General features: G+C 39.5%; 1 protein-coding gene across 1 annotated transcript; it reads left to right on the forward strand.

The window, feature by feature from the left end:
• On the forward strand, positions 1-23,617 carry fam91a1 (family with sequence similarity 91 member A1). The gene is made up of 24 exons (XM_011481247.4): positions 1-341; positions 1,135-1,219; positions 1,722-1,873; positions 2,936-2,993; positions 5,799-5,866; positions 9,531-9,644; positions 9,987-10,077; positions 10,539-10,601; positions 11,316-11,422; positions 11,508-11,546; positions 13,516-13,628; positions 13,770-13,879; positions 14,240-14,352; positions 14,468-14,554; positions 14,668-14,797; positions 16,529-16,677; positions 17,184-17,318; positions 18,480-18,593; positions 18,685-18,757; positions 19,981-20,124; positions 20,471-20,569; positions 20,768-20,891; positions 21,546-21,615; positions 22,255-23,617. Exons 1-24 carry the CDS (start codon positions 270-272, stop codon positions 22,438-22,440), a joined length of 2,496 nt encoding a protein of 831 aa, XP_011479549.1. The 5' UTR covers positions 1-269; the 3' UTR covers positions 22,441-23,617.
• The last annotated feature ends 1,582 nt before the right edge of the window (positions 23,618-25,199 follow it).

Raw genomic sequence — 25,199 nt, forward strand, 5'->3', positions numbered from 1 at the left:
CACTTCTATGCTATCCGGTCTTCCGGAAGTGACGAATGTAGGCACGAGCGTGACGAACGCTTCGTTCGGAAAAAACAAAAAGAAAACAAGGAAGTGTCAGTTCATTGTTAGGGAAAATAATTAGTGGATTAGACATCTCCTCGAGTCTGGGTCACACCGCTTGGCTGTTGGGGGTCCGGGCAGCTGAAGTCACCGTGGACTCGCCCGAGAGCCCGTTTCAGCTCGACTCGAGGAATTCTGCTTCTAGCCAGCTAGCTAGCTAGCTAGCGATGAATACGGACGTAGAATTTCACATCAGGCAGAATTATCCTTGGAACAAGCTCCCTGCTAATGTGAAACAGGTACGGTGCCTTCGTGCTTATTGCGGTGGAAGGGGCGCAACTCTCAGGCTTGCCTGTCAATGTCAGAGCGGGGCTCTGGGTCAGTCATGCGGCTGTCAGTGTCCCCTCTGCAGGGGTTTTTCACCATGATCACACCGAAGCCATAATTGACCATCACAGCAATTCAGCCATTGACGCTGCAGCTACTCTGGCATCACATGACAGAGGCTTTGGGGGGATTCTGCATGATTTTAACATGCAGATTTAGTGTCTTTGCACAAGTAAAGCTCACGTGTTTTAATAATTGACAGTTTGAATTGTTCTGTTGCGTAAACGATGAGCTGTCTAGCATGTCGCATGAAGGGCTATGCTGGCTGCACCTGGAGTTAAACTTCTCCAGGCAGGATTTTTCTTTAATAGTTGAACAGAAAAGAGAAAATGCAAGCATCACATGAAGAAATATGTGTTGTTATTTATTTATTTTTTATTTTAGAATATTAAAAATCGAAGTCACAAAAATTGTACACTTGTGAAACAAAATTCAATTGATTCAGTGCTTTGGACGTGAGACCAACACATGTGGATCTCTTATTTAGTCTGTCCTTATAGAATAAGAAGCTTTGTATATAAAAAGGAAATTATATCTAGCTTTTAAAAAAAATTCATGTTTCATTATTTTTAATGTGCTTGAAATGGTTATGCAAACGCAACTAATGTGAGACACAATACTCTGTCAGCAAAACCTACTGAACAAAAAGTTGGAGTAATTTATATTTTTGTGTATGTGTTTGCTCATGTGCTTTCCTTTCTGCAGAGTTTGGGGAACTCTCAGCGCGAGTATGAGAAACACGTTCTTCTCTACAGCATCCGCAACCAGCTCCGATTCCGCAATAACTTAGGTGAGCAGGTTTGTCTGCCTCCAACGTGCCAAAAATTTAAATTCCAGGATACGTCCTGCTAAAACGAGAATTTATATGTAACATTATTACTACATGCAACATATTATTCCATTCAAATATACTCGTGAAATCACATTTGTTTAACCATGTCTAGTACCTTATTCATTCTTTTCCCTCTAACCTCAGTTTGGTTGGTCAGAGGTTCCAATCCCAGCCATTACAGCTACAAGAAACCTGATTCACTTTAGATTAAAAAAACATCTGGTTTCTGGACCAATTTTCAATAATTGCACTCACATAGCAATTACCAAGGGGTAGAACCTGAAAGATTTATTTTCTTGTCTTTTCCAATAGATAAATCTGCTTCAAATTAGCTTTGCAGCAACAGTTTTTACCAATTAAACTTTAGAGAATCTGAGTCTTTACTTATTTAGTGATCTTCTTGTTGCTATGGGTTACTGTCTTCTTGCTGATTAACCCAGCTGGTGTGTCTAATGAACAGTGCGGCATGTGAGGAAGGACGAGCGCCGGTACTACGAAGAGCTGCTGAAGTATAGCCGGGATCACCTGATGTTGTACCCCTACCACCTGTCGGACATCATGGTCAAAGGGCTGCGAGTGACTCCATTCTCATATTACATAGGGATCATGGAGGTAAGCGGCTCTAAATGCACTCCAAGATGGAATAGTGAGACTGAAGGGTATTGTGAGCAAAATGTAAACCTCAGCTGTTTTTTTTTTACTAAAAGAATCTCAGTAAGCCTTTTCTCATAAACGTCACCGCTCAGAACAATGGGCCCAAAGGAGTGGAGCTGGAATCCTTGTGCACAGATTGTTCTAACTGGTTCATAAACACCAGAGCGCTTGTTTCCTCAAATTTACTAACATTTTAGTAGCCACAAAATACAGGAACAATAACAAAAAAAGGTTAACTGGATGTCAGTTTATCTTTGTTTTATTTTCTACACATTCATACTTAGGACAAACCAATATATTGACCTGATGAACCAGTGCTGATCCTCCAAAGTAAGATCCGATTGTGAAGCAAATGATTTCTTTTTTTGTGCAGAACAAGTTGTAAATGACTTTAAAATGTGCATAGACATTTAGGGATTTTTGCAGAGAAGTGCCGTATGAAAAGCTTTGGCATTAGTCAGGCACTAGATGTCAGTTGTTGACTGTGAGAGCCTCACAGAACAGCTCGGATAAACACAGGGCAACCAATCCCGGAGCAGAAAAACCCATAGAAAGTCTGTGCTGTTTTTCTGCTTTCAGTTCAATCTGACTGAGGTTGGCATGTTGAAGACTGAGACCATATGGGCTGTCCTTGACTTTTTATTTTGTAGAAAAACCACACGATCCGTGTGTTTTTCCTCCATTCACACATCTGTTTTGCTGATAAGATCTTTTATATTTAGGGAATTTGTTGGTGGTTTCCAGCTGCCTCTTCAGCTCCCGCTCCTTTTCATATGAACAGATGTGAATAAAGTAAACAGGCTTCCGCTGTTTGCTGGAAAGTAATGCTTTGTAGTTTCCTGCTCCAGATTTGATGTTTCTGTTAAATCACTGCAGGCTGAGGCGCTTCCTGTTCATCTTGTCAAAGTCTTTAACATGAAGTGGAAATTGAATGAAAAGGGCTAATCTTGTCACAAATCAGCTGTAAGGGGGGGGGGGGGAGTTTAAATTTGTTTTTTGACTGTTATTTTCTGTCTCCAGGATATTATGAACAGCGAGAAGAGTTATGACTCCTTGCCCAACTTCACTGCTGCTGACTGTGAGTTTTTTCTCTTTTCTTTTTCCTTCTCTTTTGCTCAGTCCTCCCCCTCTCATTGGTCACATTGTGTTGAAATGTATCGCCGGAGCTCATTGTTACAGTCCGGAGGTTCTGTTTACCTCAAACGCTCTGGCATCTTCTCCTTCTCTCCTGAAAAGAGTCACATTTTAAAAAAGATGACTGATTTGACTGTGAGAGGATCAAGTGGTTGTATTATTTCTTTTAATGCCTGTGTGGTTTACTTGACAAATAAAATTCCCAAAAATGTGGTTAAAATGGCAGAGGTGAGCAGGTTCCACCACTTTGCTGCTGGAAAAAAAATAATTAAAATGGGATTAAAATAGTCCAGCTCTCGTTATTAGTTCACTGTTTGACCTTATAAAATATTTAAAAAATCCCATATTGAATCAAAGCACTTAGAGATGACATTCATTTCATGTTTTGCCGGAGCTCATCACTACAGTCCAATTATGGCTTTAATCAATTCAATTCAATTTTATCAATAGAGCCCAGTATTACAACAATAGTAATCTCAGTGGGCTTCATACTGGTAATTGTATAGCAAACATGAAATCATAATAAAAATAATAATAATAATTATACATTTTATTTAGAATGCGCTTTATATTTTTGGTAAAATCTCAAAGCGCTAACATGAAGTCATAGAATTCAATAGGTAATGGCTAAACTATACCAAACAGGCTAAGCTAAACTGGCATCCCTGCCCTTAGACCCTCCTTCACAGTAAGGAAAAACTCCTAAAAAAAAGATTCAGGGGTGTCCACATGAAGGATGACTCCTCTGCCAGGACGGACAGGCGATGTACCACAAATCCTAGAGAATAATTAGCTTATCTAACTCTACAACTACATGTTTAAATAGTTGAGCAGATGGGCTTCTTCCAAATGGAGTTGGGGGACAGATGGCGAAGTGTAGGAGCAGAGACAAGCTAGAGGAGAGGTTCAGAGCAAGTGCAGGAGCAGGAACACAGATGAGCCAACTGGAATCTGGAATCAGGGACAACACATGAATCGCACGGCACCAAACAGAGGCATAAATGATCAATAAATGATCAAGAATAGAGGAGAGGAGAAGTAGAGGAGAATGGAGGACAGAGCCCCAGTGTACCATACTTTCCCCAGGTTCAAACTTCTAGCAGCATACTAACAACTAATAGTTATTGTTATTAAATTGAATTCAATCATAGTAGTAAGTTAAATATTCTCTGTTTACTAGCCAGCCTGGCAATAAGCCTGTCCAAAGAGAATGTTTTCAGCCTAACTTTGAATGTAGAAACTGTGTCGCCTCTCTTACATGAGCTGGTTCAGTTTATTCCATAAAACAGGGGCCTGGTGGCTAAATTCTGGGAACCACAAGCAGTCCTGCATTTTGTGAGGGAATTGGCAATTGACAGGAGCGGAGCTGGTGGGTTATATTTATTTGGACTACATGCATTATTGACATGCTGTATTGAATAGACCAGGCTGTTCAGCAGGCACAGTAAGGAAGGCTGGAAGCACTCAGAAAACAAGTGTCTGCTCACTGTGGTTACTTCCTCTCTAAAGGGTCTATATTTTTTTTGTTTTTTAAGACCAATTCCTTTGTACAGTTTTAGGCTGGCTTTGCTGTTTTTATTTCATTATCTGGGTTTGCAGGAAAAAAAAACGTGTTCATATTCTACAAAGTAAGCAGCTTTATATTAGTTAGAAAAAAGGGTTCTTATATTAAAATTGCATCAATTTTAGGTGCATTTTTTTAAGTGCTTTAGAAATAATAGTTTATTATTGCCCTCTTTTTGTACGTTTTGTCATTTTGTGCAGATTATTGGTCAAAATAAAACATAAAATAAAACCCAAGCTTCTCTTTGTTGCCTCATAACCAAAGGGGGGTTTTGTCAATAGCTTTTGGCGTGGCTCTCGGAGTGACTCGGGTCTTGGCAGTTCTTTGGCAGGGACTTCCATGCTGTGGAGACAGAAGGTAGCCAGCAGGCTGCCATAGCACCACTGTGAGGCGCCGCTCTCTACTAAGCTTCCCACAAGAGCTCTGGAAATGTGTTGTGAAGACGTGGGTGTAGGGAAAGGCTGCGAGTCTGCAGGAAAGCTCCCGTGGGTGGATCCTTGCGTGTTGTGTCTGCGTCTCGGGGAAGCATCACGATGCGCGTGCCGTGTTGGAAGTCAGAAATGCAAAGGCGCCTTTCTTGTTCCTGTTCGCTTTGGCATCAACTGCAGCACTCTTTCCTGAAGTAAAATAAGCAAACTTATCTACACGTCAAATGTAGATGGCATGAAAGTTAAGTTATGTTCTGATGGATCAGTAGTCCATTAGTGTGGGGATTGTTAAAATAAAGTTTGTGAGATTTTAGTTTAAGTAAAAAAAATGAACATGACTTCAGCATTTGAAATATTGTCTTTGACAGTCATTGTGCTTTATTTTGAAATCTAAATTATGTTTAAAATGAAATGTACAGGTTGCATTCTCATTTGTTTAACTCTCCTAAAGCTAACCCCTTTATATATCGGCAAAATAACAGTCAAGAAAGACCCACTGCAATGAATATTGTGATTTTAAATATTTTCTCATGGCATTTTTCTCTTGATTGAGGACACATATTAAGAAATTTAAGCTCAAAATTGCAAATTGTTGTAAACCAGGAGCAGACAAAAAAATGCAGTTTGAATAAAAGATTTTATTTGTGTCTTAAAAAATACGCTGAGCGGGTCACAAGCTCCCCATTGTGAGCACTCAGCAACGCGGAGTAGAAGAGGGGTTGGGGGGTATATTTTTAATAATTTTTTTATTTTACAGGTCTGAGGCTGCTTGGCATTGGGAGAAACCAGTATATTGACCTGATGAACCAGTGCAGATCCTCCAAAGTAAGATGTTTTGACAGTCATTTTTATTCTCTTGCTGTATATTGATTATTTAAACTAATCTGTTTCTGAATTAAATAGATTCAAGCAAAGAAAATGTATTTAACAAGTGAACATAAACCAAATTTATAGCTCAGGAAAATAACTCTATTTATATAAAAGCAGATTTCAGGAGCTTTAAGTATTATTTTACAGTGGATAAAAACCCACATCAATTAATTTTAATATTTTTATCTTAATTTTACTCACTTGAAAGGAGGGTAAGAAAGTGGTTTGCTAAAATCCTTTTATTGATCACATGATGGTGTTTATGCAGGTGAATTAAAGAAAAATTACACTTTAGTTTTGTAGGAATCAACTGGTTAAAAAAAAGAGCTTGACATCCATAAAGCTGAACTTTTTACGATACAAATTCTGATGTTATTAGATAAATTATAGTGTGCAATTAAGTCTCTAAGAAGCATCTTGTGTCGACAGTTGGTAAAATTAATTCTCAACTTGATGGTTTTGCCAATGAGGAAACAATGTTTTTCATTTATGTTAATGAACTGGCTTCTCAAATTGAAGCTTTTAACATGCAAAGACACAGCTCTGTGGTAAATATTTTAGTAACAGCTAATTGTTCCAAACATTTCTGCAAATTGGACTTGGGTTAAGATGTTGATGAAGCCTGATACAAACACAAAAACAAGTTTTGCACAAAAGTCCTTTGAGAGAAGTTGGGTTTTGGCTTTGGTTCAGTGGTCCTGCAGCTGCTCAGATCGTAGATCCATCCCATCATGGCTGTAACTCAGTTTGCTGGTGTATTGATCGGTTGTCCAAAAGGCAGATTGTGCAAAATCAGGAATCATGAACTTGTTAAATACGTTCCTAATAGTACGATTTTGCATAACCACCCCCAGACTTTAGAGTTGATGTCCTAAACCTATCAAGATCAAACTGAATCTGTGTAAGACACACATTTCTTGTAAAAATAGAAACCATATTAGAATTATCATAGTAGTAGGTTTAGGGGCTGTCATCTGGACTTAGTTTTTAAAGTTAGAAGACGTTTCACCTCTTATCAAAGAGGCTTTGTCAATTCTGAATTAGCTTGTAAAAGAGCTGGTATATCTGCGTTCATGGAGGAGGAGTCAGACCTGAAACTGGATGGTATTGTAAACTTAGCCTACATGGTTTTTGGTCGTCAAGAGTCCTTTGTCCTCAGCTGGGGGTTGGGGAGCCAGTGACTCCCTACCCAAACTGGTCATCTCTTTCAGCTTCTAACGACCCAGTTGGAACTGGTTCAGTTTGTTTGGGCTTCAGAGCACCGCCGTAGATGGATGGAAGAATAAACCTGAGACCACCATTCTCATTAAGAGAAGGTTTATCCTTCTTGACAAAGATGGCTTATTTCGCTCCTCACTCAAACATCCTTTCTCTCTTGCTAGAATTCGGACTTCACTGTCCTCGAACGAGTGGTTTGTAGCCTTCAGGTGGAGGTGCATTCCAGGAGCTGTCTGTCATCTCTAATGATCACTGCACAGTCTAGAAAGGCTAGGGTTTTTCCTTTGTTTCTTCCCTGGTGAACTTGATGTTCTTGTCGACTGCGTTGATATGATCCGTGAAAACCTCCACTTCCTGGATTTTGATCTTGACCCAAGTGTCGTCCACATTTCTGAACCAGCTGCTTGGAGTAGTACCGGGGAACGAGTCCAGGGCTCTTCTCTCGACTTCTTCCATGTAAAAGTTGGCCACAAAGGGCGAGACTGGAGAGCCCATAGCACAGCATTGCCTCTGCCTGTACAGGGCTCGACATAGCCATTTGTCCGCTGGCCCGGTCCTGTTTTTCGAGCAGTACGGACCACAAGACTTTATTTTTTACTTGTCCGCTCGGGCCACTAAAATATCTAACAATTAATACATTTTTCACCTTTTACAATAAAGTATATTTTGCGAAAACGTGTAGATTTACCTCGTCTTTATAATTAACTTTTTCTGCTAGTCCTGTGTTCAGACTTCAAGGGTTTCTATGGGAAACCTTTTATCACTCTTCTCCTCCTCTCCCGCCTGCGCGCGTGGCTGTCACTGCCGAGCACCACGCGGCACGCGCTCACTCAATTTTTTTTTCAAACTTTATTGAATGTAACAATTCAATACTAAACAATGTTAAACAGCAACAACGAAGGAACAAGCCAGTGGGTTATTATTACATTTTAGGCAGATATATTTAAACTGACACACATATCAGCGCGCCCCCTGGTGGTTTTTCACCGCGATGATCATAAATCCAAAACCGTCACTGAAGAGAGACTGAAACATGTCAGAGATGTGGAAGACATGGCAGGAATAGATAGGAATATGTTAGATGGAGTAATGGGTGGAATTAGTGCTATGGACAGCAAGATATTTAATGAATGCATTGAAGATGAAACTGTATGCACTAAGCTTTAAGCTGAATGTCAAAGAATCAAAGGCAACTCAAAATACCTGAATCTCAGACTCAAATGGAGTATAAGGTCAAACTACTTAATTTTGTTTTTCTTTACAACACTGTAAGCAGTAAGTATTTCTAGTTAGCTGAATGATCTCAGTAATTTAATTGTATTTAATTTTTCAATTATTTAATTTAATTAGGTAACTAAAGTAACTAAAAAGTAAATGTAACTTTGCAACAGTAACAAAAAGCAGAACCTTAAGGCAGTCAGGGCAAAAAAGTCAATAAAACTTCTTAACTATTGATTAGAAACAAATGTGAAATAGCAGTGATTAGAAGCAGCATGAAAACTTCTTAACTAGTGTTTCCTACTACACTGCAGCGCTCTCTTCAAAACATCTGAAACAGACTAGAGCAGATTTAAGTTTGATATGCTCTATTTTTAGTCATTGAAAAGTGTATAAATAAGTGCTAGATGTCACCAGAATGCACCAAATTGCACCACATTAAAATTTTCCGGGGGGCATGCCCCCGGACCCCCCTAAAGTTGCAAGCACCTGCGGAGCGGCGGGTCTCGCTGTGCGCGGTGTCGGGCCAGTAACTTTCAAAAACTACTGGCCCTGTGGACCAGTGCAAATTTCTGGGCTATGTCAACCCCTGCTGTATAAGTCTCCCCTGAATTGGAAATATGTGGAGTTGAGGCACACTTCCAGCAGTTTGCAGATGTGGTCTTGTGCCAGATTTGTTCTGTCTTGTAACTTAGAGTCCTGCAGTAATCTCTTCCTCACTGAAATCACTGCCTCGGTGGTGGGAATGCAGGTGAAGTGGTAAGTTGCATCATAAGACACCATCGTTTTGTCAGAATCCAGCTGAAGATGTTTGACTTTGTCTGCAAAATCTTGTGAATTCCTGACGTGATGCTCTGTGTTGCCAACCAGAGGGGCCAAAAAAGTAGCCAGGTGTTTAGCCATGTTGTAAGTGATGGAGTCAATACTGCAGCTAATTCAGGTAATTCAGAATTGACAAAGCCTCTTGGATAAGAGATAAAACTCTTCTAATTTTAAAAACTAAGTCCAGATGACAGCCTACTACTATGATGGAATCAACCTGGATGAATGAGAGTCTTCATAGACACATAATAGAATTGTTATATTTATTTCTATCTTTAGTACAATGTTTATGGATTAAATCTTACTCCACCTTTTATAGATCCAACCAATCCTCATTTTCTCCTCGTCTGTCCCTTTTCAGAAATTTTTCCGCAGGAAATCGGCCCGGGACCTGCTTCCTGCCAAACCAGTAGAGATCTCGGTTGAGCCGTGGTGGGTCGCACAGACGGGCTACATCACTGAGGATGACATAAGGGTCAGCCCAATTTATGCTTCACTTTGAAAGGGGATGTGGGGTTTGTTTAATTGTAATGTACAGATAACATCTGTGAGGACTTTAGGCAGAACTCCAGATGTTGCAGAACAGAACGGATGCTAAGAGTCTTGAAGCTAAACACACAAGAATCATTTTTAGAGCTTAACTGGGATAGCTGGCATCAAGAGAAAATTCATCTTAAGAATTAAAAACACAGGAAAATCGGTCACATCAGTCAAAATGCACTCGCACAGAGAACCAAATGGGTACCAATAGTGATTTTGGACATTTTTATGAAACAATAATAATTTGTTGAGATGGTGTTTTGGGGTTGAATTGCAGATCTGCTCTCCAGCGGAAAAGAAAGCCATTGATAAGATGATTGATTCCGGTCCTCAGCTGGCTGGATCGATGGAGTACAATGTGGTGTTAAGTAAGTATCATTATGGGTGCTGTCAGAAACAGTCGCCTCCTCTTTTTGGCACTAAGATTGTGTGAGGCTTCAAATGTGTCTGTAATGACCTGAAGACACACAGGTTTGTGGTTATACCGGTAATTGTGTCTCTAAGTGTTAAACTTCTTGTTTTGTATCAGAATTATTTTTTTTAACACAGGCTTTTGTGTTGTGCTCCTTTATTTAGCTTTATAGATAATTATCAGTGGTTTACTCGACTATTTTTGTTCAAATTTAAATAATTTGTTAGCGGAAGATTTTACTTTGACATGTTTTAACTTAAACTTATAGTTTTAAGTTGGTGAGATGGTTGAATTAGATCTCACTTAGTATATGTATACTGAGGAACTGCTCCTGTCCTCCAAAGAAGTAGATAGTTTGTTGTGAGTGTGTAGATCAGTGCGTCATGATTGTCAATCATTTTTGATCTTTGACTTTAGGTCTGTACAATCGGGGCTTTATTTATCTGGACGTCCCCATATCTGATGACAGCTGCATCTCAGGTACGTCCCTCTTTAAAATTTCCTGCTGTTGTCCCTTTCCAAGCCTAAGTAGATCAGAAATCTTATGTGCACAATTTAAAGTCCCACTCCGATCACCTTTTGATCTATTATAAAAGCGTTCCCAGTGGTCTTTTGATTACGAGGATGCCGTTTTTAGCCAATGTCGAAAAACCTGTATTGTTTTTTAGGACATAGTTTCTGCAGAGCGGCAGTAGTTCTTTAGAAATTTTCCTCTTGGTTGTGGACTATTGGAGTGGAGCAACCTTCCCCCCCTTCCCATCACCCATCTGTTTATGTGCACCATTGCTAGCTAACAGCCCCTCATACCCCCAAACTTAACAGGAAAACGAAGATGCACAGGGATCCATTTGTCTGCAAGCTGATACATCAGAATGGAATGGAGCAGAGAGCTTGTGACCCGCCTGTATTACAAATACAGCTTTTTCAAACTGCATTTTCTCTTCTTCTCCTGATTCAAAACAATTTTAATAAAAAATAAAAAAACTCAGAAAAAAGCCACAGGGAGATGTTAAAAACACCAAAAACAACATTTTTTGTCATAGTGGGTCTTTAAAAATGGAAACAAAACATGTGAGTCACACAAATCTAACAGATTCCTTGTGGTTTCAGCTAAATTAGAAGGAATGAAGGAAATGTTTCAAACAAAAATGGATTTTTTTTGCATCAGCTGGTTGTCTCTTTTCATCCCTCCAGTGCCGCCTCTTGAAGGCTTTGTCATGAACCGTGTCCAGGGAGATTACTTTGAAACGCTTCTCTACAAAATCTTTGTGTCCATTGATGAGCAAACCAATGTAGCAGAGGTAGGTTAAAGAGACACCTGCTGTGGTCTTAAAAAATGGAGTATTTGATTTATTTCTATCTTTTTTTTTTGTCCTAATTTCTCAGCTGGCCAACGTTTTGGAGATCGACTTGGATTTAGTCAAGGTTAGTGTTCTTCTTTAGTATAAGAGGGTCCCCTAATAACGTAAAACCCAAGAGTTTCAGTTGAAATTTGAGCCTTTTTTTTTATTTTATTACCTTTTTTGTAATAAGTCTCATAGAAATACATTTCCTCACACTCTGCGGCATTCTTTAGCATTCTCTGTGACTTGGCTGAATGCGTGCTCGAGTTTGACCCACTTTCTCAGGTGCTATCTCTGAGCCAAGATTCCACGTTGTATTTCGTATTTTCTTTTGAAGAGCCCAACTTTTCTGTCCTTCTATCCCTCTCCTATGCCGACGAATAAAAGCAGCCCTCCAGATAAGACACTGAAGGTCACGCCGACTGCAGTTCTGCAGCAAAAAAAACCCTGAAACTGCAGAGAAACAAGTTTAGAAAAAAAAATCTTTCCTTGCTGTTATTATTTTTTTTAAACTTTACTCTATGTAATGCCTACCGACTAAGTTTATTAGGGAATTATTTAAGGATTTTTATCTGATATTGAAAGATAAAAGAAAAATATTCTTTTTGAGCAAGAAACACAAATGTTGATGAGCTACATTATCATGTAAACAGGTAAATAAACAAACTTTGATTTCATATTTTGTCAAAGTGACTTAAAGAAATGTGCTAGAATGCTTAATATGTACATAAGTAGGTCATTTTAGAGAGGGTGGTGGTCTTGGGTTTTTCCCCATCTTCAGGTTAAAACATCATAAACAAGGTTGTTCAGTTGAACATTACCTAGAATTGTTTCTAGGACGCCATAAAGATTAGGAAAACCACAAATGCTCGCAGAGTTACGTTAAGGTTCAAGGACTTTTCGGGTAACCAGATGGTTGACTGCCTAAAAACTACTTGAGTTGTTTAAAGAGTCACTTTGTGTTGTGACTGTTTAGCATGAATGGCTGCATCTGTTAAAAACTGCATAGCTAAATGTGAATCTAACTCGCCCTCAAGGATCACACACTTCGTCTAAAACTTTACAGAACTCATGTTGGCAGTTAGAAAAAGTCGGTAAAATAGCTGAATTGTCAATTGTGTGGTAATTTTTGTGCTCGCCTGAGGCGTAGCAAGTTTTTACTGAGTCGAACTTTGAGTCCAGCCACACAAAGGAAATCTTCTTAGGGATAGTGTCACATATTTTTGTTTTTATTTTTTGATAAATATTGACATATTTTTGCTTTTTTCTTGTGTTGGACTTAAAGTTTCATTAGGAGTTTGCAGTTACATGAACGGTGTTTCCAAAGGAAGCAGGTTTATTTTCTCATGTAGTTAATTTGCATGTGATCAGACCCTTGACTGTATATGAGAACTGGACTGAGTCACCCCTCGCGTTCCAAACAGGAAGTACTCGTACTAAACAGTTGTTACTCAGTCATTCCACTTTTCGGAGTAACCATTCTTGCTCTCCTACTCTTTTATTTTTTATTTTTAGCACTTTCTTGTTCTTCCTTATTTTTTTTCATGATATTTTTTTGTTTATTCCAAGTTGTTCAAATTATGAATTGATCAATCAAATGTCTAAAAGTAGTTGGTCTCATGTCGAACGTTCAAAATGTTTGATTGACAGATTCTCTCGAGTCCGCTTTCAGTGGTAGTGGTGTGGACTTCCAACAAGCTCACTCCTGATTGGTGACAGCGGTTGCTATAGAAACGTTGACTCAGACAAATCACTGCTTACCGACGTCGTCTGTCTCTGAATTAGCTTCATTTCGCTGGAACTGGAAGTTACTCATTTTCTATGGGCGACGTCAAACTCACTGAGTCCAATACTCATATACCGTCAATGGATCGGACACTTATCGAAGGGGAAAAATTTGTATGAAATAAACTTATTTTTTTACTAGTTTAATGTTTTTCCTGTCTAAATATTTTAACACAAGATGTATCTCTTGACAGAATAAGTTAATAAATATCACATAAATTCAATTGCATGCAAGGATTTTTCTGTCACTCCTCCATTTTTTTCAGAATGCAGTGTCCATGTATTGCCGCCTTGGCTTTGCCGTCAAGAAAGGTCAAGTGTTCGGGTCAGACCAGCTTCACTCGTCATGGAAGAACGCACCATCTGTTAACAGACTCAAGTATGTGGGGCTTCAAAGCTATGCTAAACACAGGACAAATAACTTTTAACCACGCGCCACAGATCAAAAAATGAATATTAATTTGCGTTTAGTTTAGGGAAAATGACTTGAGGTAAATAAAATCTAATTCCTCTGTTGCAGGAGCACTATGGACCCCCAGAAGATGCTCCTGTCCTGGGAGCAGGGCAGTCCTGTCATGGAGGGGGGCTCTTCAGCCACAGACACCGACACTACAAGCCTGGAGGACCAAGGTCTGCTCATCACTGCAACGTCACACCCATTCCTTCCAACTGCAGATATCTGACAGTCTTCAAATGATTAGAGTTGGTGGAAAAACTGCACTCTAAGAACTTCATGAGTGCTACCCTTCAGGTTCAAAAGCAGCAGGCGTTTACCTCATTTGACCTCATTCTGAAGTAATGCAAATGAAGCCCAAACCCTTGAGATGAAGCTAATTATTTCATGATTTACATGCAAATCTGATATGTGAAACACAAACATTGTTTCTGGTGAATCTTGTAAATGAAGTTTCAAACTGTTGCATTCATTCCACCCCCTAAAAGTGGCGTCAAAAGGATTTAACTTTCCTCTTTTATTGGATGTTCTTGCAGGCGACACAGCCAGTGTCAGCAGCCTGAGCATTCCAGCAGCACCAACTAAAAGGATTGCCTTCCTCTTTGACTCCACCCTGACTGCCTTCCTTATGATGGGCAACCTGTCTCCGGTTCGTAACTTGCATGTGGACACCAAAAAACATTAAAAGGGGGCTATTAGAATCAGATTTCTTAACCACAGAAAAAGCAAGACTTCATCTGTACTTTCTCCTGATGTCCCATCAGAACCTGAAGAGTCACGCAGTGACCATGTTTGAAGTGGGGAAGCTGTCTGACGAGACTCTCGACAGCTTCTTGGCTGAGCTGGAAAAGGTGAAGCAGCAAAATAAGTTGGAACCTGTCCTCATTTAGATACAAAGTACTTAATAATTTCAGCAATTGGCTTTCAGATAAAAATATAATGCTAACAAATCATGCTTTTTCAGGTGGAGAGCACAGCTGAGGGTGAGGCACAGCGTTACTTTGACCACGCTCTGACCCTGAAAAACACCATCCTCTTCTTGAGATACAACAAAGAACTCACTCAGGACCAGGGACCCGATATCCCTAATATCGGTAATTACAATCTTTGTTTGCCAATTTTTTCATATTCAGTAGCCTTAAAAATAACTTTTATGCAGCTTTGAGTACAAGAAAACGTTGGTTTTCACAAAGTTTTGCTTGTTTTCCAACATAGGTTTTGGCTTTGTAATAATTCAATGCTTTAAATTTCTTATCTTTAGTATTTCATCCCTTTGAATCAAGGATGTAAAAATGAAAAATTTTCAAAGATTTCTCCATTTTATGGATTTAGTTGTGAACAAAATCAGCTTTGAATAGTCATTGATCGTGTGACTATATATTGTTTACATTTTTACCTCCAAAATATCCCTTATTTGTGTTATTCAACCAAAGAATAAACTTTGACTTTTCCTCTCAAAAATATTCTGAACTGTCATCAATGCAAACAAATAAAAGATTTCCCATCTGTTACATAAACTTTATCTAATAAAATCAATAAGTAGTGAAGCAATTGGAATTTGTCAACAACTGTCAGAAAAGGGAGTGGACTCGGTGTTAGTGCTCCTGTCGCCAGACTTTATCTCTGTGTCACTCACTGCCCTTTATCGTCGCCTCCTGAGTCTGGATGAGTTCATTTCCAAAATATGAATGACTGTCTGCTGAAAGCACCTGTATTGTTATTTCAGTTATTTCTCCAGGTGGGGCGGCAGATGATGTGTCCTTCAAAAACCACCCAAGCAGGTGTCTGGGTTTGTGCATGCGCCGCCAGATGCAGTTTGTCTAAATTGGCGCCATGCCTCACTTCATTGTCTCGTCTCTCAGACATCGTCAGGCAGATGCTCTGGTGAAGAAGAGCTGAGGCTAAACAGGAGTGTGGTTGTGAATGGATCCGTCTGAGGCCCAGCAGTAATAATGTTTTCTAAGACTGAAGAATAGGTTCTTGCATTGCAGTCGGCATTGTTACATTTGAGGAGTTTAACGAGCTAAAAATATAGTTGTGTATTAAAAAATTCCATCAGGAGTAGAAATTTCAGATTAGAGGTTGTTAGCTCTGTTTTGTCCATCTGTTCTTTTATTGAAAAAGTTTTTTTTTAGAAAATATTCCAAACCTAAACTTGTTTTTATTAGTTTCTTTTTTTTTTTTTTTTTACAATTCCCAGAATAAAGACCACAAAAAAAGAGGCTTTCTTTGTTCACCTGCTGTTCTTAACATCCTTCATGGTCGCAGACAAACTGCCCCAGTTTGTTGCATCCGTCAAACATAAAAAAAAAAAAAAATATCACGAGAATGGTTAAAAATAATGTTAATATAAAAATCAAAGTTCTAAAGCAAAACAAAACAAAACGTATGTACCAAAAAATGTACTAAAAAGTATTTTTCCCCCTGCAATTTAAACGAATGAACCATCTAAAGAAAAATGTGCTCAGTCTGGTCATTTAATGAGATTGTAAATAAACTGTTTCACACTTGAGTGTAGATTTTTGTTATCTAAAACAAAACAAACAAATAAAAGTAACATTTATTAGCTTAAACGGATCTGCAGGATTTGCATTTCTCAATTTTCTTCCTAGTACTGAAATTCTGCTCGTATTCTTGAAATGTTCCTCAAAGTGAAATCATGATAACTAAAGCCTTTAAAGAATACAAACAAAAGTAAGAGTGCATAATGGTTTTGTTAAATGAAATAACTCTTTAGCAAATCTACTTTTTTATAGAATGTACAGATGAGATGAATTGTCTCTTTAATTTTGATTAATTTTGCGTTTTTCTTATCCTCTCCATAGGCTTCCCCCTGGACATGCTGCGCTGCGAGAGCCTGCTGGGTCTGGATCAAGCCACCTGCAGCCGTGTCCTCAACAAGAACTACAAACTGCTGGTGTCGATGGCGCCTCTCAGCAACGAGATCAGACCCATCAGCAGCTGCACTCCTCAGGTCTGAAGCCTGGAGGGAGGGAAGATGCAGAGCAGGAAGCTGACATGTTTAACCGAACAGGTTTAGTGGCAGCAGAAGAGTTTTTTTGTTTCAGGTGGCAGTTAATGAAAGTGTGTGCTCTCTGGTAGCGGTACTGTCTTGACAGAGAGTGCTCAGTGGGCACCCAGAATGATTTGTGACTGTGTGAGAAAATTTTGGAGACTGCTGTTGTCCCCAACAACTACACAAAGAGTTAGAAAGGGAGGGGGCGAAGACAGGCTGATTTAATTCCTCTTCCTGGATTAACTCCAGCTTTTTATCTGAGCCCAAACACACAAAGCCAGAGAAGTTAAACTCATTCATTCACGCCGTTTCTTATTCACTGCTGACACTGAGGTTGAAATGAATGAGCCTTGTCTGTTTTTGGTAATTTTTCATGTTACCATAATTCTTTTGACTTTTCGTGAGAATAAAAGAGGTTCTTCAGGTGTGTATCCAACCTGCTGTGTTTGTGTTTCTGCTCACAGCACATTGGCCCGGCCATCCCTGAGGTGAGCTCAATCTGGTTCAAGCTGTACGTTTATCACGTGACTGGCCAAGGCCCCCCATCTTTGCTGCTCTCCAAGGGCTCCAGACTGCGAAAGCTGCCCGAAATCTTCCAGGTACTTCCAAATAAATGGTTAATCTGGTCTGTGAGCACCAAGTGTCAAGTGGCAAGTAGAAAACAAAACAAAAAAAAAACATCTGACTTAGGGCTGCACGATATGAGCAAAACTTGCGATATGAGATATGAGTGATCAATATTGCGATAACGATGTAATTTGCGGTATATAAATAAAGAGCAAAACAACCAAAAACATTGTTACCATTTCATTGCAACAGTTTAAAAATGATACTCCAAATGACCCTCGTAGACGTAGGAGGCAAACATCTAACATAAAAGGGCTCATCTGATTGGTCAACAACGTAAAAGGGTCCATCCAATTGGTCAAATGCATAAATTGATTTGTTTGATTCATTAAATGCTTCAAGCTGCCATAAGATTGTTTTAGCACATTTAAGGTAAGCATTTTGCTGACTTTTGTGATATGGATATTGCACTGCTTGATATTGCGATAACAAAAAGTTTGCAGTACATTGTGCAGGCCTAACCTGACTGATAAGAACAGTTAGAGTAGCAGGTAGAAGGGGAAGCAGTAGGATTTAGTTTCTAACTGGAACACACCCTTTCAACAGTTTTGACCTTGCCGTCAGTCAGAGTGACGGGTTATCTGAAGGCTGAAGGCACCTCCTTTGTCTCTGTCAACCTTTATTTCTGAAAGCTCCTCACAGGGGGACGTCTGAGCTGTCTCAGGGTTTCTGATCTATTTTGAGTTTGAGATGTGAAACAGCAAACTCCTAAGGGGGTGACCTTTTTCCTAAATCCTGGGGATCGCCATGAAAAATAAATTTTTTTGACTTTTTATGTGCTTATCAGTGCAGAAAAAAAATTATGCTGAAGGACTTTTCTGTTGTTCAGCATATTTGTGTCAGCTAGCAGATACAAATTGATAAAAGTGATCCTGAAGTTCTCAAACCTTATTTTGCTAAAAAAAAGAGTCCAGTTTATCTCGGGAATGAAGCCTTTTTATGCCATATTTTCATATATCTTATTCCAAGTTGATTATAGACTGCTTCAAAATTAAAACTGTAATTTTACAGATAAAATAGAATCTTTTTTTTTTTTAAGTAAGAATGTTGTTTAGAATGAATTTCTTTTCACATTACTAAACTATGATATTCCTGTGTATTAGTCTGTAATTGTGTTTTTATTTTCTCTTAAGGTGTATGACCGGTTGTTGATCACATCTTGGGGCCATGATCCAGGAGTCGTACCGACGTCTAATGTGCTGACAATGCTCAACGACGCCCTAACACACTCTGCTGTTCTAATACAGGTAATCTCATGGGGGCGCTTCTTCTTCTGGGCAACATTAGCACAGTTATGTGTTATGGAAACTATACATTTGTGTGTGTGTGACCCCACAGGGTCATGGTATGCACGGACATGGAGAAATGGTTCACATCCCCTTCCCTTTTGACGAGGAGGATCTGAAAGGAGGTAAGTAGCCGTTTGAGTTCCAGTGGCATTGTTTTTCCTGTTGCCGTTGTTGTTTCTGGTTTTACTTGTTGATCCTGATTGACAGAATCGGTTAAATGTTGTGTTCGGGTCTTGAAAAGCTCTCACTGTCTTCAGACCTTCTAATCGTGGTCGCATTTATTAATTAGGCAAATGATTTTACTGTTTTATTTAAATTTTTATTTATTTATTTATAACTTACCGTACTTACTTACTTATCCTGTACACCAGCTGTGAAAACAGGTGAAAGGTGAAGTTATCTGGTGTTGGGGAGGTGTTTCAGTTACAGTAGAGGGTTATTAGTCTTTGGACACACGAGTTGTTTATTTGTATAAACCCTTCTCTGTATTTGAGGCTAATAATTCTATAGTCTCACTCTAATCGTCTTTTGATCTATTTTAAACGAGTGGTCTTTTTATGGTGATTCTGCCGTTTTTAGCTAATATCAAAAAACCTGTGTCATTTTCTAGGACATAGTTTCTGCAGAGTGGCAGTAGCTGATTAGAAATTTGCCTCCGAGTTGTGGGCAGGATTGCTAGTGTGGAGCAACCCTTCACACACTTCACTGTTGCTAGGAGGAGAGATCAGGAAGCTTTTGGCCAACCCAGCGTATTTTCTACATCACAAATGAGCTGTTGTTTTAACAAACCTTTCTTCGTCTGCAAATGATTCATAATGATTTGAATAAGAAATAATCCTGAATGCAATTTTGAGTCTAATTTTTCTTTTGTATATGTCCTCCAACATCAGAAAAATACCACAAGAACATGTTAAAAATGCTAAAAAACACATTTTCCATCAGAGTGGGTCTTTTCAATTAAAAGAGCAAATACTGATTTTTGGGAACAGTGTGACATAAACGAGTAAAACTAACATTTGTGTTTCGTCCGTGCCAGACTCAAATGCTGGCACATTTACAGTGTTAACTTACTGACTGACTTTTACATATCAAATAATCTCACAATCCAAGTGATCACAATTATCCACAAGGGAGTGTAAAACAAATCTGACACATAAAAGCAAACTGAGTCTTCTGTTGTTCTTTACTGTGAAATCTTTGGTCAAGAAGCTCGTAACAACAACACTTGACTCTGATCCTCTCAACGCACACCAGTTAGTATAAACGACCTTTAGGTCAAATTTATTGCATTTAGAAGTAGTCACCATTTCGACTCACTTTGCGTTTATTTCTGCTTCCTCTGCAGAGTTCTCCTACTCCAACATGTGTGCGCACAAGGCTCTGCAGAAGCTGAAGGAGCACGTCGACCTGCAGCACCAGTGCGGCTACGTCACAATGCTCAACTCGAACAACCAACACCGCCGCAGAGCCAGCGACTCCGAGTGCAGAGGTACCAGCACACATATTCCTTTGCTGACATGCGCCAGCCCAGACGAGACTGATGGGTAAATTAGCTGTAATGTCCCTGCTTCTCAAAGTCGTCAGCACTAATGATGCTAATTAGATAACTGTATCGCTCTCAGTCCAGTTTAATTATGCAGTTTATCTACATAATCGCTGTGTTTTCTGTGACAGCAGATGCAAACTGAAGGTCCTTCCTAATGAGACATTAACCTTAATTCATATATTTATAAATCTGCCTATTAGATTTCAACAAACAAACGCCTATAGATACATTAGAAAAACAATTAACAAATACGCACTTAAGGGTTGTATTTTACTTTTTTCTTGTCAAGGAGAAACTCATTTAGGAGGTGGCCTGGACACCAATGGCAGCACGGAGTCATTTGAGCTCGTAACAGAAGAGAACGGCGAGGGAAGAGTCAAGTCTGACAGTGGGTGCATTTTTCATTCTATAATAAATTGTATTTCACCCAGACTTCGGCATGCTGGATGAGATGCAGTGAAGAGGTCAGAAAACTGAAGTCTGACGTGCGACAAAGGTGTTATCCAGAAATCCAAACCAGGACGTCCTTGTCAGAGCTTTCTCTCTCATGTCGTCTCTCTCTCTCTTGCAAATCTTTCTCTTTCAGCGCTTTCATCTGAAGATGAGTGGGTCCCTCTTGAACTGTGCTTTGGCATGCCCCTCTTCAGCTCTGAGCTCAACCGCAAAGTGTGTCGAAAGATCGCCTCGCACAAATTGTGCAGCAGCGAGAGGTAGAAATAAAACAAAACCAAACTTCTCCAAAGGTGCTCTGCCCTCTTTATCGTCCCACTCCGATTAAAAATCCTGTTTTTTTTATGGTTTAACATGTTCTTGTGGCATTGTTTTGATTATGGAGGACGTATATAAAGAAAATTAATCTTAGACTGCCTTTCTGAGTTTTTCTTTATTCCGATTGATGCAAATCAGGAGCAGAAAAAAGTTGTTTAAAAAAGCTTGTATGTGTTAAGTAGAAAATACAATGAGTGGGTCACGAACTGATGCATTAACTTAGAAACCATGTACGTCTTCTTTTTCTACATCTGAGCTGGCATTCGGCTGGATAGATCTACTATTGCTCGCCCTTTCTGTTGCACCGGTAATGTTGGTTGGGGTTGTGAGGGGCTGTAAGCTAGTGGGAAATGGGGTCACCCACAACTTGGAGGCGAATTTCTAAAGATCTACTGCCACTCTGCAGAAACTATGTCCTAGAAAATGACTTTTTTTTTTGAATTTTGGCTAAAAACATGGCATAATCGTAATCAAAAGACCGCTTAGAGCTCTTTGAAAAGAGATTGAAAGATGATCGAAGTGGGACTTTAAAATGGTTATATACTATGTTGTTATATTTGCTTCAGCACCAGACTAAAGCTGTCCTATGGTTTCAGCCTTCAGGAGCTGCTGCACTCCAGCCGAAAGCTGTCGCTGAAGGTGCTGAGCTTCGTTCAGTCATTCCAGGTACGATCAGAGCGACGCAGTTTTAAAATACACAGACCATCACTTTTGTTTGGATTTAAAAACCGACCTATGATTTGAAAGTATAGAAAGCTTCAGGCATCATATTTTAACCTCTATTACTGCTCATTTAAAGCGGTTTGATTACTTTGTTCACTTTGTTTACATCTTGATTTGTTTTTGTTTTTTTGGAGAGTCTTTTCTTATACCTTCTGTGATCCCTTTCTGCATATTTTAACGCAGCCAGTAAAAAAGTCTGGCCTGCAGGCCATCCAGTTCAGTGTTCGTTTGAAATTCACAGTTTCTTGGAAACCTATTTGATTTGATTTGATTTGAAATGGTTTATTTCAAGCAATCAAATAAGAATAATACACAAAAACAATACAGTCATCAGTTATAAATACATACAATGACAAATCAAACTTAGGATAATTAGACATATTAATAAATATTGCTTGAAAAAGGGGGAGGAAACGATCAAAATTCTCAAAGATATGATAGAATCGGTTTAAGCATCATCAGAAAATGTCAGTCAAACAGATCTTATCTGTATTTGACCTTTTCCTCCTAGAGGGCATTATCCTTGTAGATGCCCCCCCCCTCCTGTGGCTCTGATCTTTGACCCTCGCCCTCTATTGGCAGGACGGCAGCCAGCTCTCCGACCTGGACAGTGGGGTGTCCAACCCTCTCAGCCACCGTTTGGCTGAGTCCGGCGTCCCCCTGCCCTCCCTCAACCTCCTCTTCAAGGATGGGCAGCTGAGGGAATGGAGCGGGCGGACCCCTCCCCCTCTGGACATCACTACACTGCAGAAAGACCAATCCTCATAAGATTCTTCAGGCCAGGTTTTTTTTCCCATCTCCCCAAGGACATTAATGATCCGTCACATCACCGACATGGAAACGCCCTCCACTCTCCCTCCTGTCCGTCAGCAGCCAGAGATCGAAATCTGTCTGAGAGCCAATCCCCTCTTTCATTCCTGGTGTTGATAGCTGCGTTGCTCTTTGGAGTGATGCTATAAACACATTCTAAAACAGTAATGCAGGCAAACAGCAAGAAGGATCATTTTACTGTAAAAACAAGTGCTGACCTCCCAGTCAGCGGATGGTCTGTTCCTTAGAACCACAGAGTTTCATCAAATTACAGATCTTCTCAAAAGAACAATAGACCCACAAATTATGGATTTCTTCAGGTATCATTTAACAATATGCATATTTGAGGACCAATACTTTGGACTCATGAGGCAGGGTCTGGAACGTAGATCCAGCTGCCTTCTTGTGTTGTCCGATGTGAAATAATCTAATGCATGAAACTGTTGCACAACTCACAGAAACATACTTTATGTGATTGATATTTGAGGGCATTTATTATTTGCACTGTGCAGGATTTCTCCAAATTTGTGGAACAGCTTAATAAATGCCACATTATTCCTTTTTTCTTTTTTATATATATATATATGTTGAACTATTGAATTATTTGTAGTGCGCACACGTTTTAGAGCTCATGGTTACCAGGAGCTGTTTCTTCACAGGGACGCAAATATAATAGTTGATCTAAAAGGTTTTTTTCTGTTAAAAACACCAAAGACTTTTTTTTTGTTTTTTTAACTTTGATTTATAAAATTGCCTTTATTATTATTATTATTATTTTTTGCTGCCTTATTATAGCCAGCCAATCAAAACCCCCACAAATCTGTTTTTTAAATTTTATTTAAAACCTTATTTTTTAAGTTTGTTTTTTTTAAAGAATATTTCTTGAATTTTATGAAGTTCCTGCAAACGAACAGCTTCAGTTCATTACCAACCGACTAAATCAGTCAAGTGTGACACTCTGAAGGGAGCAGGAACTGTTGAATCTGCGGTTTTGACCCTAGGGTGCCACCGCCAGTGCCGCCGCCGCCGCCTGCCTCGATTTGTCTGGACGGCCTCCAGCTTGTGTGCAACGCTGTGCTCTCCTGGCACCACTCGCCCCGGGAATTTCTGTTTACAGAGTTTTGAGCAAAGAAAATTGAAAGGAAAAAATAAATGGGGGGGGGGGGGGGTTGTAGTCAAGAGAAGGCGTCTATGCTGTAAAGTTCCATGGCAAACCCAAGGAGGCGTCTGCTGGTTTTCAGAGATGGCTTAGCATTTTATTGCACCGACACTGGAAAGTGACACTTCTTGAAGGAATCTGTATTTTGCAGTTTTTGGCCCCATTTGTGGTAGTTGTTTGTAATGATTTGGTGGAGGATATGGGGAGGAAAAAGGAAAAAAAAAAGAAAAGACAAACTGACCTCCCGCAGAAGCATGGTGACTGTGTAGAAAATGTTGTGTGTGTGTGTTGTGTGTGTGTGCGTCTTGTACACCCCACGCCAATTTTTGGAGAAAAAAAGAAAAGAAAAAGTCCTCTCAATCTGTTAGTTATGTAGATGCAGTTCCTCTCCAGCAAACATTCACCGGTGTTTCAAATGCTAGTTTTTTATGTCCAACTCTATTTTAGCAAATCTTTGTTGTAGCTTGTGAATACCATTTGTTCAAATGATAAAGAGATTCCCCTTGTAATTAAGATGACATTCCTCCACTTTGCCATTTCTTGATCCTCTCCGCAGATACATATGACATCAAAACAAATATGTAAAATGTATAGGAAAATATAAATAAATATGTAATAAGAGCAAACTTTCCTCAAAAAAGTCTCACTCCTTTTTTTTTCTTCTTCTGATGATTCATTTGTAGCCTTCGTGTAGATGTTTTGCCAACCAGGTGGAACAGATGGTGAGCAAGGCGCAGTGGTCCGGATGTCCATCTGCTTCTATCATGCTGTAGTTTAAGCAATCCTTTTTGGTTTGAACAGGGGAAAAAAGTTTAGCATGAAAAAATAAAAGATTTTTACATTTACCTATAGTGTTTTCAGCCCCCCCCCCACCCCCCCACCCCCCCCCACACACACACACAATTTTATTAAAACTTGACTCTAAGTTGTGACTCATTTAACCCCAGCAGACAGGTGGAGCTCATGCCTCCCTACACAAATTTTCTTAGAAGTACACATTTCTCCCAGGAAGGGCGCTAGGACTGAAAACTGGGATACCTCTGGAGTGAGGCTCCACAAAGTGGTCAAATGGGCTTTAACATTTGGGGACTTTGTCTGATTTCTGTTAGTCTGAATCCTCCAAAAGGAAAGCCGCACGTCCTCCGACTGTGTTGCGGTTTTATTTTCATCGAAACGGAGGACAAAAATGCAAATCTGCTCAAAAGTTTTAAGGCCAAAAGTGGATGCAACGAATGCTCCGCTCCTTCATAAATTTTGCATCATTTCTATAGAAACCCTTTCAGTCTGTGCATGTGACTGACACAGCGCTAAGGGTTTCTTTCAAATTCTTTTAAATTTCTGTACAAAAACATCATAAATGCATGATGTCATTGTTGGAAAAGAACAGTTTGCCTCAAAGAGAAAATTTGAATTTTCATCACCAGTTTTGAGCATGTGCAGAAGTGCACGAGGGTTTTTGGAGCAGATGAAGTCCCCAGTGCCTGACTCCTTCAAAACTGAGTTCTTCAAAACACTTCTTTGGGGAGCAATTGCAGAAGCAAGTTGCAAATAAAATAAG

Source organism: Oryzias latipes, chromosome 11 (assembly GCF_053564925.1).
Source record: "Oryzias latipes strain Hd-rR chromosome 11, Olatipes_Hd-rR_3.1".
NCBI classification, from domain to species: Eukaryota; Metazoa; Chordata; class Actinopteri; order Beloniformes; family Adrianichthyidae; genus Oryzias; species Oryzias latipes.